Here is a 15,444-nt window from a genome sequence, read left to right as displayed (position 1 = left end):
ATTTGTATATTGATAACTGACTGTGATTATGCAGAGGATGTTTTGAAGCAGTTTGTGAAAGATTTTGCTTTGATTTATGGTCTTGACTTTGTTGGTTATAATATACATTCTTTAATACACCTAGCTCAAGATGTACGGAAGTTTGGCCCTTTAGACAGCATTTCCTGCTTCCCATTAGAAACCTTCCTTGGTGGAATTTATTTGGATTCTGGAAGCAGATTGGGAAAGGGAAGCGGAAAAGGAGGTAATTATGTTGAAAACACCTTAAAAGCAAAAATTTATTATTGAGATTATAAGAAAAAAAAAACCTGACAGTTTCTTTAGCAGACCCTTGCTGCTCATCAGGTTCAGATATGATTTCAAAATAGCGCTTTATAACTTGTTGACTTTTAAAAATCTGTTTTAGACTTTTTTTTTGATGCCATTATATACATTAATGTTTTTAGTTTGTAGGACTAACCAGTACCCTAAATTATGTGTTTGGTTTATTATTTATTTGTGTGTGTATGTTTGTTGTATTTTGTTTGTTTTAAGGCCAGTGATCCCGTCGAGCTCTGATGAGGATTGGGACAACACTGCGGAACAGCCAGAGACCTCACCACCATCAGCAATGGAGAATAGACATTCAAGTGAAACTCACTTCCTGAACGTCACTCATCCATTTGTTCAGCCGCTACAACCCTCAACTCCTTCACCTGTGGTTTCACAAACAGTTCCAAGACAACTTCTACAAGCCACCAATACGAGCATGTTTGTACGTGTTCTAACCCTCCTGGAAGACATTAAGGACACTCAGAGGATCCACAGTCGAATGCTACAGTCTCTCCTTACACAACGTGATGGACCAGTTGCTGCAGTATTACCCGAGGGTGCTGTATTTCCCATCCGGACAGTAGCAGATGTGGCAGCACTGGAGCAAAAACTGGCAGACCCTGTCTTCCTAAAAGAAGTGGTAAATAATAATGATGTAATAACAATATTCAATGATTAATGCCTCAATCAGTCTGTGTTTCATGCTAGCAGTTATGATCAAGGAAAGTTGCTGTTTGTTCGAACATGGTCAGTGCAATGAAGGAGTGGGAGGAGAGCTGAACAAAAGTTGCTATTTTTGTTAATAAAATAACTTCTCCAAACATTACCTAGTTATAAGTTGTGCCATGCCAAACCCAAAACTTAAGAAATTACTTTTGGTGAATCATTTAGCTCTTTGCATTCACATCAGACAGTGTTTGACTTTGACACCTAACTCTTTCTCAGTCAATTAGCATCAATATTATAGAGCCTAATTACTGTGTAGCTGTGCTTGCTTTCTTTTAGGTGTGACTGATGGTACTACTGTCAGTAAAATTATTGTCCTTGCGTGTCCTAAGGTTGCTGTTGTGGCAGAGATCAGAGGGAGCACTGTTGATGAAGCCACAAGAAGAATGATGGCCTACATTATGGACAATGCTCTTTTTAGGCAATATAACTTTGTTGGGTGCCATGGAAAGCGGGAATTTCGAGGGCTTAAAGTTTTTGAAGTGCTATATGGTAAGTTCATTAGTTGTAAGATATTTTGTTGATGTTTGAATAACGGATGCTCACTACAGCTGCAGTCATTCAGAATCAACTTTTCTCTCCACCATTGTGAGCGGCTAGCTTCGCAATAACAGAAGTTTGACTTGATTGACGCGGGAATGTTCCCAGTTAGCCTAGCGGTCAGCAAGGAGGCTTCAGCGCTGCATTATGGGATCTGTAGTTTGTATATTATTAGCGCCTCATATCGCCGGGCCATGCATAACAATAATAGTACATCTATATAAAATGATCTTGCGGGCCGGATATAAATGTATGCCGGGCCGGATGTGGCCCGCAGGCCTTGACTTTGACACGTGGTTTAGATAGACTGTACAAATTGTGGAGATGAAACCATCAGCTCATGTTGTTCTGGAGGTTGGTGGCTGCTGGCAGGAATGACCACGTTTCTTTCTGGCTTGTAGCATACTTGAAGAAGTCTCTCACTAAACAGTTTTTTGGTTGCTCACAGAATGTGAATAAGCTCAATGAACTCCAGAGCCAGCCTCTATTTTTTCCAGTGTAATTAGTAACACACTGATTTATCTGATGGCCCTATTTTTGATTTACATGAAAATTATTGGCGCCCGCCTGGCACACACCTCAAGAAGTGGAATCTGTTTTCTCCTTGGTAGATGTAGCCCTTGTTAGGGCTGCTCGATTGTGGCAAAAATGATAATCACGATTATTTTCAATGAAATTGAGATCACGATTATTTCACGATATTTATTTAACAATAACAATGCATTGAATAATTGCTTTAAAGATTGTCAAAAAATAATATAAAATAATGTGCAAATTCTGATAACCGTGCAAATGTTTGCAATATAAAAAATAAATTAAAAAATGTAAACATTAATGTTTAGTGAACTTCAAACTACTGCATAATATTTATGCATACAAATAACCAAACATCAAGGCAAGCTGTGTAGCCACACAATGCACAATTGCATCAAACTGACATTGAGGTATGTCAACTAAAATTGCAGCCTGTACAAAAATAAAATTAAACACTGAAAGTAGTACCTTTTATAAGAAATAAATAAAAACTAGTAGGCCCGAGTCCCATACAATCTCAAAATGGCTCAACAAAACATGGTTCCTGCAACCTTTCAAAGGTTTTTAGCCAAAAACACCAGCCTATTGACATGATCAGGCTTCAGGGATGCACGCAGGCAGTTGACAACATTTCCACCAGTACTAAAGACCCTTTCTGATGAGGCACTTGTGGCTGGGATGCAAAGATATTTCTTTGCCAGGATGGAGAGTCGTGGGAAGAGGTTCTGTGATAGCTTCCACCACCCCAGTGGGTCTTCCTCTGTGTCCAGGGTCCCTGCCTGGAGGTAGGCCTGAAGCTCAAAAGCTATGGCCCGGTCCAGTTGAAGAGCATGTTCTGCACCTGGAGCTGTGCTGTGAGGGGCCTTAAAGAAGCTGCTTAGGCCCTTTTTCCTCTTCTTTTGGTTTGATGCACCATCATCAGCAACCTCCGTGTTACCAACGGGTGTCCCCATCACTGCAGCCTCCTTTAATGGGACAAATATAAAATGACAGCAACACAGAATGAGGAACCAGTTTTATCTGTCTCGGGTTTGGCATTCTAAAATACAATCCTTAAATAATTACTATAAATAATGATAGATAGATGTTTAGTATCTTTATAAATACCATGACGGACTTCATTTCCATTGTCAGTCTGGCTTTTATTGTCTCTTGGCTGACCTCGCTTACATATCTCAGTTTGAACCTTGGGTCCAGGACAGTGGCCATGTCAAGCAACTCTTGTGTTGGTGAGTCACCATACTTTTCATTTAGGTACTCCAGTATTCTCCTCTTGATGCATTTTGAGAGGTCTGTGTCATCATCTTGCTCAGCCAAGATTGAGTTGTTAAATAGGTGGAGTGTTGGTTTTATTAAAGACACACTCACATATTTCTCTCCAGAAAGTGCATCAGTGAATTCAACCAGAGGTCCCAAGGTCTTGTTGATGGCCTCAAGGACATCAATGTCCTGCCATGAGGGGATGAGGTGCCTGGTTCCTTTGTCTTGGGAGAGGACATGGGCAATGGCCTTCTGCTGCTCAAGGACTCTGGAAACCATGGCCTGCCTAGATCCCCATCTGGTTGGACATTCAGTCTTTAAGGAGTGGTCTGGCAGTTTGAGGTCTATCTGTGCCTTTTTCAGCTCTCTCTTTTTTTTCCAACTGAATGAAAAGGTGCTGACCACTTTTTTGGGGCAGTCTGAGGTACACCTGTGCACTACTCATGATGTCAGATCAGCATCCTGATGTGGCACACCTGTGAGGTGGGATGGATTATCTCAATATGGCAGATGTGCCCACTACCACACATTTGGACTGATTTGTGACCACTGTTTGGGAGGGATGGTTATATTGTGTATCTGGACTGAATTTTAGGTCTCTACGTCCATCCCATGGGGAATGGGAGCAGTAACAAAGGTGTTGCGTTTATATTTTTGTTGAGTGTATATTGCAGATATCACTATCTGCAATAAAAATCTATCAGGGGCGCATACAAGGACTTCGGTTTCCCCCTCGTTGAGTTGGAGGAAATTTGCAGCCATCCAACGTTTGATCAAATCTAAGCAATCATTCAGACGCTGAAGCTTAGATAAATCCTTGGGGATAAAAGAAATGTACAACTGAATATCATCAGCATAACAGTGATAAGAAATGAAGAAGAGCCCATTGTATGCTGGAGGGGGAGAAGATATATTAAAAACAATAAAGGCCCCAAAACTGACCCTTGAGGGACACCATAAGTAAGGGAAGTAGAAGATGACCTAAAATTGGAGACTGCCACAGAAAAAGGATTGGTGATGGAGATAAGAGGAGAACCACTCTAATGCAGTTCCAGATACACCAACCCAATTTTTCAGCCTTTCAATGAGGATGTGATGGTCAACTGTGTCGAAAGCTGATGTGAGGTCCAACATGAGTAGAACAGAGCATTTTCCTGCATCATTATTCATCAAGATATCACTTGAGACCCTAAGAAGAGCTGTCTCTGTGCAGTGAAATCAACAAAAACCGGACTGAAACTTATCGTAAATGCCATGTTTATCTAGAGCTGGATGTATCTGTATGTATCCTCTCTTAACAAAGTTAAAAACAATAACATAGTGATCAGAAATAAAAATGTCTTCAACGCAAATAATCTCAAATCAAGTCTACCTTACTTTTCTGACAAAACCCTGACTTGAACAAAAAGGCGTCTCTTATTTGTTTTAAACCATAGAACGTCATTGTGTGTGTTGTCTCAGAGTGATTTCAGAGGGGACAGTCATATGCCGGACAGGGAGGTCACTGGATCCCACGGCGTCTGGAGGAAGACTGAGTAGGTCATTACTGTGGAGGTTGAGGCTGCCAGAAACACTTGTTCCGAACCCACAGATGAAAGCCAACCCAGTAATGATAAACAAATTAGGCTAGGCTACACAGAGATGGAACCTGCAGATGTGGTTGCTGTCCGCTTCCAGACATGAAAGCTGCTGTGTCGTCCAGATTGAATTACATTACTCGTTTACATGGCAGCGCCCTTTTCATTGGGGAGGCAGACACAAGATCCACTTTATGAGCTCTGTCCTGTACATTGAGAGCAGATGCTATGCAATGTGAATTTTACACACCTCAGTGATTCCTTAAGCCCTCGATCAGCAGACTGCTCAGATTTCTGCTGCAGCTTGCATCCACGATCAGTCCTATGGTGTGAAAACAGGTGCTTGAATCATCCTTGTGATTGTCCACTAACACTAAATTGCCAGTGAAAACAAAAGTTACATAAATAAAGAAAAGTAAAGAAAATTACGGTCTCACACACGAGTCAAACCCTAGTTTCTAAATGATGTTAGTAATAGGAAATTCTATCTTTAAAAAAAAACAATTACACCACTTTGTCAGCCTCGCTGGCGTCAAGAATCATTAGTATTACTCCTATGCTAAAGCTTTAGTAGAAGTTGCACATCAGTTGGTGTCCCCGCCCCTTATCCCCCTTAAAATCCTAACTTGAAGATGCAGAATTTGCTCTGTGCTGCAGTTGTAAGACCGGCACTCGAATCCTTCCTTAAACCCTCTCCCCAGTCCCTACTGACATTGTCGTGATGTTACTGCTTTCTCACTGCAGTCATGCAATTTATTCTGTAAAAAGCTCTTAATGTTGTGCTTTTATTCCCCTTGTTTTTTAGTGTATTGCATTTATAAAATGAGGTTGCTGTTGTAAAGTGTGTGACTTTGGGTTATCCTTTAAGTGTGTGAGCTCTCATAAAAAGAAAAAAGAAATTTGTGGGATTAAAATATAATTACATTTTATCATAAGAATCAAGAATCGCACTAACTGTACCATGACATAAAACATGTGGCATTTTACCCAGCTAACTATTTTAATTGGAATTATGTTTTGTAAAGTATATTTTTTGTTTTTATTTTTTGTTTTTGAAGGCTCTGATAGGATGAATTTCTTAGACAACCAAGAAATTGAGGCACTAGTGACTAACACTGTATTTTAAGCGAAAGCATAATTCTGGCAACCACTACCAATCAGCAATCAGAAAACCAAAATAAAAATAATGATGAGGAAAATGCAAATAGTTCATCCAATCTGGGAATCACATCAGCTTTAAGTAAATCATGCTAGCTCACTGCATGTGACAATCCCACCACCTCCTAACAACAGTATGTTGCTGTCATTAGAAGGACCACATTGTGTGATTATTTCACCAAGTGTCTGAATAAAATTTGACCAACTAATTTAGTTTGTGTGGCTATTTCTGTGTGTATAGATTAATAAAATGATTAGGTTCCATTCAGTAATCCAAATCAAGTGAGTAAACTTTGGAAATAAATCAAGAGAGGATACATACACATAATTCGGTAGTAGAAGTCATGAGCCGAATCCGACAGGCCATTGCATGAACTCCTCTGGAGAGTTAGCTTGCAGCACATGTTCAAATTGAATGTTCTGGGTCTTATTATGCTGCAGCGAGATTCAAATCCACAACTGCGATGTTTTTGTTAAGGAAGAAAGCTAAATGTTGTAAAATATGTGAATGAAGTTATTACCGGGCTGGATAGCAGACTGTTAGCAAGCTGGCAGCTAAAGAAACCTGGCTACCTTTCCAATATGGCGGCTGATACAAGGTCAAATATCAAGATTATGTGTTTTTGCCTAAGAAAATTTGGTTAACAGCATTTATTTTTTCTGTTAATATTTTTTATTTAGGCCAGCCTGTATCTTTATGATGTTAATAATAATAATAATGGATTGGATTTATATAGCGCTTTTCAAGGCACCCAAAGCGCGTTACAATGCCACTATTCATTCACTCTCACATTCATACACTGGTGGAGGCAAGCTACAGTTGTAGCCACAGCTGCCCTGGGGCAGACTGACAGAAGCGAGGCTGCCATATCGCGCCATCGGCCCCTCTGGCCAAGACCAGTAGGCAAGTAGGGTAAAGTGTCTTGCCCAGGGACACAACGACCAGGACAGAGAGCCCTGGGATCGAACCGGCGACCTTCCGGTTACAGATGCGATTCCCAACCCCCTGAGCCACGGTCGCCCGTCTAGCAGTTGTTAAGACTGCTAGATGAGCTGTTAGTGACACTGAGTTAGTCATGACTATGCTTTCTGTGTTTTTTCTCTCCCCTTTTGGTATCCTGTTCCTGCTGGATGAACCACTTCATGATAATCCTGATCTGATGACTCCGCTGTGCTATCCTGCCTGGTAGATTCTCCTTGCTGCAGGTGTATGCTTCTGCCAGCTGGATGCTGTTACTGGATAGTACACCGTTCCAATGGAGCGGTAGGAACAAATTGAAACACACTAAAAGAAAAGGGTTATTGTTTAAAATTGTGTTTTAATAAATGTGTTAATGTTAATTAAGTGTTCATTGTGTGCTGGAGGTCCTACTGGTCCTATGGTGGAGCAGCTATTACCTCTCCTTTAAGAAACTAGCCTCTGATGGGATACAGATATTTGGGACACATTTCAATTCTTGTAAGGGTTTAAAAAATACACAAACTTGGAAGAGTTGGCTGGATTTGTACAAAATGAGAAGGCTGGCAATGGAAAGATGCAATTTGATTGTTACATGTTTAACCCTTTAAAGTCGGTCGGAGCAGGCACGCTCTGTTTTGCGTAACTATTTTGAAATCCCTGTAGAACCGGGAACCGCGTAAGCTAGCACAATAATTTTTTTTGCATATGAAACCAGAGTTGTACTTAAATCTTATGCCATCAGCTTGTCCTAGGTCACGGTTTCCTTCCACATATAGCTTTGCAAAAATTGCATAAAAAGCGCTTGCAGTAACAAAAACATAATATTCCAGAAACACGCTTTGCCGATCCGATCAGCTGTTCGTATTCCAGATGTATTTAATTTGCAATCAAGATGGCAGAGCTGTAATCGTGCTCTAAAATTATATATTGTAATAGGAAAATTGTAAAGTTACTTAACCTGTGAGTCCTTGGTAAAGACATTCTCTTCAAAGTGAACGCTGCAAAGATGAGATGCAAGTTTCAAATACAGTACATTTCAAGTACATCCTTCTTATGTTAGCTAGCCACTAGTTCAGTCTCTGTGCTACACCATCACCTACAGGACAACTTCCAAAAAAAAACAAAACAATAACAACAAAGAATAAAAAAACAAAACATGTAGTTAAGATGATGGTTTTTAATTAGCTGCTGTAAAACAATGTAATAACAATAAATAAATGCAACATGACATTAACTGCTTTTTAGGTAAGTACTTTATATACTTTTGGAGAACTGTTAGATCATCCATGTTTTCTACAGTCATTGGTTTGCTGGACAAAGTGGCCCACCCGAGGGGTCCCCTGCCATCAACCAGCAAGCCACCCTGGCTGAGGATCATCTGGTTGCCAGGGCAGAAGGAGCAGAGCATGCCAGGCAGTCATGGAGGTACAGCATTCTAATAAGGTGTCAAGGGGGTATACACCAGGCTTTGGTGGACACGGGCTGCGCACAGCTCCTGGTTCACCAAACCCCGCTTTGCCCCGGGACATTATTGGTGTTGGAGTGGGTGGAGGTTAAATGTGTACATGGGGGCATTCACAGACAAAACACATGGAATAAAGGCTGCAGTCAGTTTGTACCTGTGGCGTCCTCTAATTTTAGGAACACGTTGGCAGGGATTTAATAAACTTTTGGGGCAGTATGTGGGGTTCTGATCACGATATTAAGTAGTGTGTAGTGTCTGCGTGGCGCTCTGCGGTGATGCAGGGTTGTCCGACGCTGATTCCGATGATTCGCCCCACAGAAGATTTTCCACTGGTGACACCCTACGCTCAGCCTTTGACAAAGTGATAGAAATTGATGATCACTTCCTGCTGCGTGGACCTACCCTCGCTTTGTACTATTGAATGATCCTAACAGAAAAAAAAGAGTTAACACTGACTTAATAAAAAAGTGTTATATTTTATCTCAGATAAACTAGTCAGTGTTTATTAGTGTTTGCTCAACTAGAAGTCTTCATAGTAGCATCCACACATCAAGTCTTTAAACAAATAATGAAAGGATAATGAAAGAAAGTTTAATGTGAAATTACTGAATTATATGAAATATTATGGCTTTGTCTGCCAGAGTGTTTTTCTTTAAACTACTTGGGACACTGCCTTTTAGTGATGTCACTAAAAGGCAAGGTTCTAATGTTGTGTTGCCATAGTCTCCGGAGTTTACTTTTAAAGCTCACTTACAGAACTGACTTATACAGCTTAGTTAGAAAAGTCAAGCATCCAGACATTTGAAGGACTATTCACTCATTAAGGTGACATTTTCTATTTTAAAAGTTCTCAAAAAATTAAGATGAAAAGGGAAACAAGAAAAGTTACGACTGAGGCAGATAAGAAAGATCCAGGAGATCAAAGTAAGTAAAAAAAAAAAAAAATCCCCCAAATAACAGAATCTACATTTCTAACAATGTTGAGGCTCTGTGTATAAAACGATTCATTTTTAGAGGATTTAAATCCTGGTTTTGATTGAAACTAACCTAAGTGCAACATGTCTAATCAAAGAAAGGTTACTGGGGCACTTTGTCTTTTGGTAAAATAATGTGACAAGTTTATTCTTGGACTGAGCAGTGAAAACAGAGCAACAAGTGTCACCAGTATCTAGACTTAGTAGACCTAGTATGGACTCGTGTTGGTGTGTTTTTTATCAAAAGGATAAACTTGTTATTATATTGTAAGCAATACTAATTTAAAATTCAGTGACATCAAAATCCTTCTAGTCCTGATGTCGAGCGCTCTTTTTCACTAATGTGTTGTTGTTGTTGTTGTTTATAGATTGTAAGAGCAGGATGGCTAAAAGAAAGGCCAGTCCTGAAAAAACGACCCCCATAAAAAGAAGGAGGGCCTCTGAGCAGGCTGGTCCTTCCACCAGCTCAGATGCTCATGTGGTCAGGGGAGTCAAGCGAAAGGTCCAACAAGATGAAGCGGGGACAGCCAACACAGCAAAGAAGCGTAAACTTCTTGACCATGTGAGCGGTGACAAGGGGCAGGCATCTTCCTGGTTGGACACTGGTAAAGGTAGGCTAATTAGTTGAGTGAGAGGTAGATTAAGTGTACATCTGGTTGCTAGTTTGAAGATATTAGTGTTTGGGAGATATTTGTGTCTATTATCTAACAAGCTGACGTGCTTTTGGTGTTTTCCACATCTGCAGACTGCAGCATAGAGATTTCAGAGAGCTGCAGTAAAAACAAAAAGGCTGGCAAAAGGAAAGCTGCGGGAGACACCAGGGACCCACCTAAGAAAAAGAAAGTGGACCAGGACAAAACCAAAACTGTTGCCAAAAAGTCAGTGGCTGAACAGAAACGTGAGTAGCAAGCAGCTTGGCTTTTATATTCAGGTGAAGAGCAAAATGAACATTTAGGGTACAGCAGAGAGTAATTTGTGTGACAGCTGTAGTAAAACCCAATTTGTGTTTGTCTGTTTAGGTGACTTCCAAGCGAGATACGTGGAGGAGCACCGGCTTGGAGAAGGAGGATGTGGAGCAGTGTTTGCTGGCTACCGCATAAAGGATCATTTACCAGTAAGTGTTCAGATGGTGATAGTAAGACAGGCAGTAACGCAGATAAGGGATAATATCGTAAGCTGTTTTACACCTTTAATTATGTCATACTGAGGAAATGCTCATCAATGCCCTGTGTCTTTTAGGTGGCCATCAAACACATCCCAAAGGGGAACGTGTACTGCAAAGTGAAGGTAAATATGCAAAACTTGAATTGCTTTTACATTAGTGGATTGCATGCAGCGTTCACCTGTGGAACGTCTGTGCCTCATCATCCACTTTGTTGAAATATTTCAGGATGATAACGGGAAGAATGTGTCAGTGGAAGTTGCCATCATGCTGAAGCTTGCAGCTGAAGCAGATGGATCAGTGGAAACATCAGCCCCAGTGTCTCTGTTGGAGTGGTTTGACTTTGGCAGAGAGCTGATCCTGGTGATGGAGAGACCTGTCCCTGCTGTGGACCTGGATAAATACATAGAAGAAAATGGAGGATTTTTGCCAGAGGACAAGGCCAAGGCAAGTTGACTTGCCTTAGAAGAGTCTTAGACTCTACATCATTCAATCAAAGCACAGAGTGTTAGAGAAACATTAACCCATTGATTGATTATTGTCTTTTTCATCGTTTCCAGGTAGGGCTGGGCTATATCATACCGTTCACGGTAATACCGGTGTAATTTTGGGCAACGATAGGAAAATGAAATATCACGATAGAATATGGGTAAAACGCGCATGCGCAGTGCCCTTGTTTACATACGCACATGGCGGTGACGCAGAAAGAGAAGAGCAAAAGTGGATCGTTGAATGAAACGGATGAACCAGAACTGGTTTGTAAAAATGCTGCAACTTTAGTGGTGTGGAACTGGTTTAGCTTTTGTCCGTCTGATACACAACAAAGCACAATTTTTGGTAGCGAATGCTAGCGGGGCGTCGTTATTACCGTGTTGTTTGGAAAATACGGCACATTTAAAATCAATCCTTTGATTTTTCTGAAACTCGACAGTGCCCCTTATAATCCCGTGTGACTTATTGATGAATTCTGGTTGTGTTTACTGACCTCAAAACGATTTTATGTACACGGCAACTTTGCTAAGCTACAAAGCTGCACCGCTCGATGGATTGTCGGAGCATTACGGCTATCGTAGGCAGGCGCCTCGCGGAGTGATACGTACTGCACCTCAACATTATATTACCGTATTGTGTGTGTATAACCTCTTTTTAAGTTTTGTGGATATTATACATGGTTATGCTGAGGATATGTCGGCCAATTTCCACTGGAAATGCCTTTTGGTTAAACTGTCAGCAAGGAATTTGCACTGTTACATTTTTATATAACTATAATGGACATAAAAAAACAGCTGCTTGTTTAAGTGAAAATACATTGATGGGGTTTTTTGCACTAATAAAGTTGTAGAGTTGTAAAGTATTTTGTCTAGTGTCAATTATATCGTCAGTTATATCGTTATCGCAACTTTTCAAATGTATATCTTGATAAATATTTTTGGTCATATCGCCCTGCTCTATTTCCAGGTCATTCTGAAGCAGCTGGTTGATGCTGCGAAGCACCTGGAGGATAAACACATCTTTCACCGGGACATCAAGAGTGAGAACATTCTAATTGAGACCGGCTCAGATGTACCGCGTGTTCGTATCATCGACTTTGGACTGAGCTGCTTTGTTAAGGAGCAGTCGCAGTACCGCGTCTTCTATGGTAACATATTCTGCTCTTGCTCTTCACAGATGTCACAATTTTTGCCTTTTGTTTTAGAAGAAATTGCAATTGTCTCTGTTTATTAGGTACAGAAATTTACTCCCCTCCCGAGTGGTACGGGCGCAGTTGCTACAGGTGTGGACCCACCACGGTATGGCAAATGGGAGTGGTTCTGTACGAAGCGCTTCATGCGGGAGACTTTAACACCACGAGCTTCCTCAAAAAGCGCCTGAAATTCAAAAGACATCTGTCCAAAAGTAAGAAAACGTCACACTTCAAGACTGACTGATGGCTTGGACCACTGGAACTATCATCTTCATGTTTTTTCTCTTTCCTTTCTTTCCAGACTGCCGGGATTTCTTGGACGCGTGTTTAACCAAAGTCCCGGAGACGCGGCCGACGCTGGAGGAGCTACAGCATCACACGTGGCTGAGATAAGCATATCACACACACACACAAACACACACAATTCAGACGTTATCATTTATGTGTGATGTATGAATTACCTTGCTTTTTTTCAGGAAATAATTTTTTTAATTGGCCCACTTTAAATTTCAGTGTTTTGGAATTCCTGTAACCCCCCCAGCCATCCCAGGAAAGGGGATCTCTCTTTGAATGGGCTTTCCCGAGGTTTCTTCCCGTCAGTCTGGCCCCCCCAGGGGAGTTTTTCCTCGTCTTCATAGAGAGCTTGGGCTGGGTCAGGAGCTCCATCAAAACTGTCTTTATTTAATTACTCTAATGTAATCATATACTTTAAAGTAATCAAATAAAAGACAGTAAAAATCTGAAGACTTGAAGTAAACTTCCATTAAAATAAAACTTGTTTAATTCATCTTTGCTGAGGATACTGTGTTATTACTATTTCAAGGATTGTATTTTACCTACGATGTGTTTTGAAAAGTAAGCAAATTAAAAGGTAAATCAGGTTCAGGTATATACAAAAAAGTCACGCTGCCACTGCTCTGAAGACTTGCATCTGTTGCCCTAACCCCCAACCAGTCTTGACAGATTCTAGCAGAGGTTGCAGCAGTTTTTCCTTCCCACTGTTGCTGATTGTTTGCTCATAGTGGGCTGTCTGATTGGTGGGATTCTTTCTCTAATATGGTGGAATCTCTACCTTACGATGTAAAGCGACGGATGTGATTTGATGCTATAGTTACGATTGAATTTATTTGTTAATGTCCGTTCAAGAAAGTTTGATATTTCTTAATATCCGTCTATGCTCAGTGTGAACTGTGAGCTGTTTGACTGATCACCTAATGTGTGACAAAAGAATGCGCTGTGATGCTAATGACAGTCTGCGCTCTCTTACCTGTCTGCAAAGGTTGGCCATAAAATTACTGCTGCAATTTATCGGAGATGTGCAGAAGCAGAGGCAATTTACCGGATTTAAAAATGATGTAATTCATGCAATATTGGTTAAGCTACTGTTAAGACATAACGTAATAATTTAACAAACTGTGTTTATTTATTTATTTCTATAAATATTTCTATATATATATATGTGAATTCCACATTTGTTCCTTGTACTTAACCTAAATATTCAACATCCTCACTGAGGACTGCAGAGATTGACAAAAACAATCTCAAAAACTATATCTCAATCTGAGCTTGGATTGAATTTGCGTGTATGTCCGTTCAGTGAATTAGTCAAGTCAGGTGTGACTTTTTAAAAACAGAACAGAACCACTGTTGTTAAGCTTTATGCAACAGTTGCCCTAGATTAACAGTACTGGTGATTTCAAAATATGATTTTATGTTTCTGTAATAGTTAGATCAAAAATATAATGCTTAAAATTAAGGAGCTTGGAAAGAAAAGCGTCTGGACTTCTTTTAGTTGCTTGAAGGCGTTTCACCTCTCATCCGAGAGGCTTCTTCAGTTCTAAGAGTCAAATGGTGGAGAGTCCCAGATTTAAACCCAGTGAGAGTACCCCCCCAAAGAGGGACAAGGACCCCCTGATGATCCTCTACCTAATCACATGTGCCAAGGTGTGAAAACAGGTGTGGGTCACAATCAGCCAGGGTTTCGGGTGAGCTCATTGTGAAACCTGGCCCCACCCTATCATGTGATTTCCTGAGGCCAGATGCAGTGTTGCCAACTTAGCGACTTTGTCGCTATATTTAGCGAGTTTTCAGACCCCTTAGCGACTTTTTTTCTAAAAAAAAAGGCGCTACAAAAAGACGTGAAAGCGCGTATCGCTTTTACTCTCAACAAGCAGCGGGTGCTATAACGCAGTCAGTTCTTCTTTTACTCTTTTACTCTTGTGCTGTTTTGTGGATCACGAGGTTTAAAACTACTTATAAACAAACACACACAAAGTAGCTCCACCACAGTGCCTATTTCGGGTCACTTTTGCCGGTCCAAGCCCGGGTAAAGGAGCAAGGTTGGAATTGTGACATTAAAAAAAAACAATAATTGCTAAAATAAATTTAATTTGTAGTTCTAAATAAACTCTAAATGCATTTAGGACATTTTTTACTCACTTATGTCTCTTCCACGATGTTATTTCTCTCTCCAACAACATAGGTTACAATTAGATTAGCATGACCAATTATGCAAATTAGGCGATGACGTCATTTAGCGACTTCTAGCGACTTTTAGGACAACCAATGGCGATTTTCCTTACTGAGGAGTTGGCAACACTGGTCAGATAGCCCAGGATGTGAGTGGGTGTTAAGAGCCAGAGGGAGAGAGAGATAAAGAGAGCCAGGGGCAACAACGTCACATTAGAAAGGTATAGTAATCATCCACAACTATATTCAGTTGCAGATGATAAAGGATTCTGAAAGTTTATTCATGCAGGTCCATATGACAGAGAATATGCTTGTTCTTTTTGTTTTCATATTATAATTTATATTTAATTGTGTTGTGGTTTGCAGTGTTTTGTGTTGTTTCACTTTAAATTTGTAAAAGGAACAAGCTGAAAATTTAAATAGTTAAAAGTTGAAATGTGAATAGTTGATCTTTGTATTATATGATTTATTTATTATATTTTATGTGGAGTGAATAAATAAAAGTATATTTATGGTGGCCCCTAGAGACAAAGCATGTAAAAACTCCAAAACACGTACGAACTCTGAATCACGTACAAACTCCAAAACAAGTAAAAACACGTACAAACTCCAAAACATGTAC

General features: G+C 40.3%; 3 protein-coding genes across 5 annotated transcripts; 2 read left to right on the top strand and 1 right to left on the bottom strand.

Moving 5' to 3' along the window:
* Positions 1 to 101: 101 nt before the first annotated feature.
* On the top strand, positions 102 to 1,577 carry LOC147311889 (uncharacterized). The gene is made up of 3 exons (XM_086266484.1): positions 102 to 244; positions 535 to 952; positions 1,371 to 1,577. The coding sequence occupies exons 2-3, from the start codon at positions 611 to 613 to the stop codon at positions 1,560 to 1,562; spliced, it is 534 nt and encodes a 177-aa protein (XP_086122610.1). The 5' UTR covers positions 102 to 244; positions 535 to 610; the 3' UTR covers positions 1,563 to 1,577.
* On the top strand, positions 1,391 to 15,179 carry LOC147311887 (serine/threonine-protein kinase pim-1-like). Of its 3 annotated transcripts, XM_086266481.1 has the most exons (11): positions 1,391 to 1,530; positions 7,298 to 7,371; positions 8,368 to 8,493; positions 9,876 to 10,118; positions 10,253 to 10,405; positions 10,527 to 10,621; positions 10,747 to 10,794; positions 10,898 to 11,116; positions 12,128 to 12,308; positions 12,395 to 12,565; positions 12,655 to 15,178. In XM_086266481.1, exons 2-11 carry the CDS (start codon positions 7,335 to 7,337, stop codon positions 12,744 to 12,746), a joined length of 1,365 nt encoding a protein of 454 aa, XP_086122607.1. In that variant the 5' UTR covers positions 1,391 to 1,530; positions 7,298 to 7,334; the 3' UTR covers positions 12,747 to 15,178. The 3 variants fall into 3 exon arrangements, with proteins under 3 accessions (XP_086122607.1, XP_086122609.1, XP_086122608.1); XM_086266483.1 differs by lacking the exon at positions 1,391 to 1,530 and having other exon boundaries at positions 7,305 to 7,371; positions 12,655 to 15,179; XM_086266482.1 differs by lacking the exons at positions 1,391 to 1,530; positions 7,298 to 7,371; positions 8,368 to 8,493 and adding an exon at positions 9,219 to 9,457 and having other exon boundaries at positions 12,655 to 15,179.
* Positions 2,667 to 3,651, bottom strand: LOC147311888 (E3 SUMO-protein ligase ZBED1-like). The gene is made up of 2 exons (XM_086265675.1): positions 3,220 to 3,651; positions 2,667 to 3,077 (listed from the first exon to the last, which is right to left on the bottom strand). Exons 1-2 carry the CDS (start codon positions 3,649 to 3,651, stop codon positions 2,667 to 2,669), a joined length of 843 nt encoding a protein of 280 aa, XP_086121801.1.
* Positions 15,180 to 15,444: the final 265 nt, after the last annotated feature.

This window comes from Aulonocara sp. 'chitande type north' Nkhata Bay, linkage group LG16, assembly GCF_057382095.1.
Source record: "Aulonocara sp. 'chitande type north' Nkhata Bay isolate Kocher_YH1m ecotype deep benthic linkage group LG16, A_spYH_male_GT1.1, whole genome shotgun sequence".
Classification (NCBI taxonomy): Eukaryota; Metazoa; Chordata; class Actinopteri; order Cichliformes; family Cichlidae; genus Aulonocara; species Aulonocara sp. 'chitande type north' Nkhata Bay.
The sequence above is the reverse complement of the archived record's forward strand: the minus strand, read 5'-3'. Positions and strand labels throughout refer to the sequence as shown.